General features: G+C 67.2%; 1 protein-coding gene across 1 annotated transcript in view; it reads right to left on the bottom strand.

Annotated features, from left to right (window-relative positions):
* Positions 1-749, bottom strand: part of SLC35D3 (solute carrier family 35 member D3) — a 3343-nt gene extending 2594 nt beyond the window's left edge. The window contains exon 1 of the mRNA XM_040627511.1: positions 303-749. Coding sequence (XP_040483445.1) covers positions 303-741 — 439 coding nt within the window. The 5' untranslated portion in view covers positions 742-749. The remainder of the gene's footprint in view (positions 1-302) is intronic.
* Positions 750-2224: the final 1475 nt, after the last annotated feature.

Below are 2224 nucleotides of genomic sequence, written 5' to 3'. Positions count from 1 at the left end.
GAGGGGGGGGGGGGGGGGGGGGGGGGGGGAAGGGAAGGCGGAGGGGGAGATACCGGGTTAGGCAGGGGCGGGGGTCGGAAGCCAGGACTAGGGAGAGGGGTGCGCGCTGAAGGAGGAGGTCTGAGCTCTAGGAAAGGCTCGGCTTGGTCTCAGAAGTCCCGTTTGAGAGCGGAGTACCCACATTCAAGCCTCTCTCTGCCTCAGTCTCCCCATCTGGAAGTGAGAGCCTTGCACTAAGTGATCCCCGCACTCTCTGTCCAGTGGGGTAGGGTGGGCCGGGGGTGGGCGCGGGTCCCGCTCACCTGCCAGGGCGGCGCCGCAGGTGGTGATGAGCACGGCCGCGAGCACCCCGGGCGAGGGCGCGCCGTTCTTGAGCACCAGAACACCGATGAGCATGGTGACCAGGGGCAGGCAGCGCTTGAAGACCACGTACATGGGCAGGCTGAGGCCGCGCAGGGACCACAGCGTGAGGCTGGACTGCAGCGTGGAGAGCACTGCGACCCCCGCGAAGGAGCGCGCCAGGCTCAGGCCGAAGGGAGGCACAGCGATGAGCCCCAGGCGCCGCAGCAGCTCGAGGCTCAGCGCCGCCGTGGAGCTGGTCAGGCACTGCACCAGGGTCAGGAAGGAGAACTGGTAGCGGCTGATGAGGAACTTGAGCAGGATGTTGAGGGAGCCCGAGAAGACCCCATGCGCGATAGCCACCGAGATACCCAGCACGCGGCCCCGGCACAGCTGCCGCATCGCGCCTGCCGCGCCCGCTCGCGGTGGTGGCGGAGCTCCGGGACCTGCGGAAGGAGAGCGGGGAAGAGAGCCGTGAGCAGCGGAGCGAGGGCGGCGGGGGTGCCCGCCCAAGGCCGCGGCGAAGGGCAGGGGGCGCCGGCTCGCTGCAGAGGGCAGCTCCAGCCAGGCGTCCTCGCGGCTCCGCCGCTCCGCGTCCGACTGCCCCGCAGCTCCCAGGAGGCAGTGACGAGGGCGGGGGACTCCGAAAAGTGGCAGGGGTGGGGGGCTGGTCTGAGAGGAGTGGCGGGAAACCTAGCGACAGCGTTTTGTAAGTGTGTGACGAGCTGCGATGGGTTGTGTCCCGCGCGGTTTCCCAGCCAGGGCGGACGCTCTGCGCCTGGAAGCCCGGGCAGCTGCAGCTAGCGGGACCCGACTCGCACCTCTCGGGCACCCCAGCGCCCATCCGGGCGGGCTCTCCGGGCGCCGCCCCCTCTCCTCCGGCAATGCCAGCTGCTCCCGCTGGCCTCTTCTTTCCAGCTGCGAGCCCAGGAGCGCGGGTTAGGGGATCCCGGGCACAGCTAAAGATTGTAGAAACGACAGCGCTCCAGGGGCGAGGTGATTAGCCGCAACAAGTGACAGCACCCTCAGCCCCAACCCTGCCCTTCCCTTCCCTCTCCGAGCTTCGGCGGCTTTTCTATCCGCCGTCCCTACAAGCGCAGCCGCGGGACCTTGTCCAGCTGCCGGCCAGGAAAGGGGAAAAAGTCGGTGCTAGCGGGCTGCGGGGCTCCGCGATGCTCAGGCGCCGGCGCCCCCACATTGAAGAAACCCACCGCCCCAGGACGCCGCCCCGGGGTGCTTTAGGGCGCCAAGGCTGGCCTCTTCCCGTCGCCGGCAACGCGCTCCTCAGTCCGTGAGCCTTCCAGGGAGGAACCTGGGATGACTCGCGTGGCTCTGGGGGAGTTTTGAGGGGGGCTCCGTGGCCTCGCCGGACAGCGGAGCCTGGGGGCGAAGGCAGGGGCACACGTTCCAAGTGGGGCAAAGATGTGAAACAAGCATAAAAGCAGAAGCTAAGTCTCCGGAGGGAGAATCCTCCACCGATCTGGTGGATCGCGGGGGCGACAGTGCCCCAGGAGTGGGGGGGAGCGAGTGGCCCCGCTGGGAGGTGCAGGGGGTGTGTTGGCAGGGGAGGGAGGACGGGGGCAGAACCCGGGGCCAAGACCGCGGCGAGACTAGGTGTAGCTTTCTCTGGAACCCCGAGAACCGACCGCAGCCTGCGGGGCTGTGGTTGGCGGCTTTCGCTAGCAGGACAACCCCCACCTCTTACCTCCCGGGGGCCCTGCAGGACTTGAGAACTGTTTACTTTCCATCTGGCTAAGAGAAAAGGAAAATTCTTATTTTCTGTGGGCACAAGGCTTCTGTGACGCTTTGATCTGAATTTCGTTCCCTGGAAAAGTAACGCCTGGACGCGGAAACTCAGCAGCAGCAAAGGGGTTCGCTCAGCCGA

This window comes from Ursus maritimus, unplaced genomic scaffold (genome assembly GCF_017311325.1).
Source record: "Ursus maritimus isolate PB19 unplaced genomic scaffold, ASM1731132v1 scaffold_13, whole genome shotgun sequence".
Classification (NCBI taxonomy): domain Eukaryota; kingdom Metazoa; phylum Chordata; class Mammalia; order Carnivora; family Ursidae; genus Ursus; species Ursus maritimus.
The sequence above is the reverse complement of the archived record's forward strand: the minus strand, read 5'-3'. Positions and strand labels throughout refer to the sequence as shown.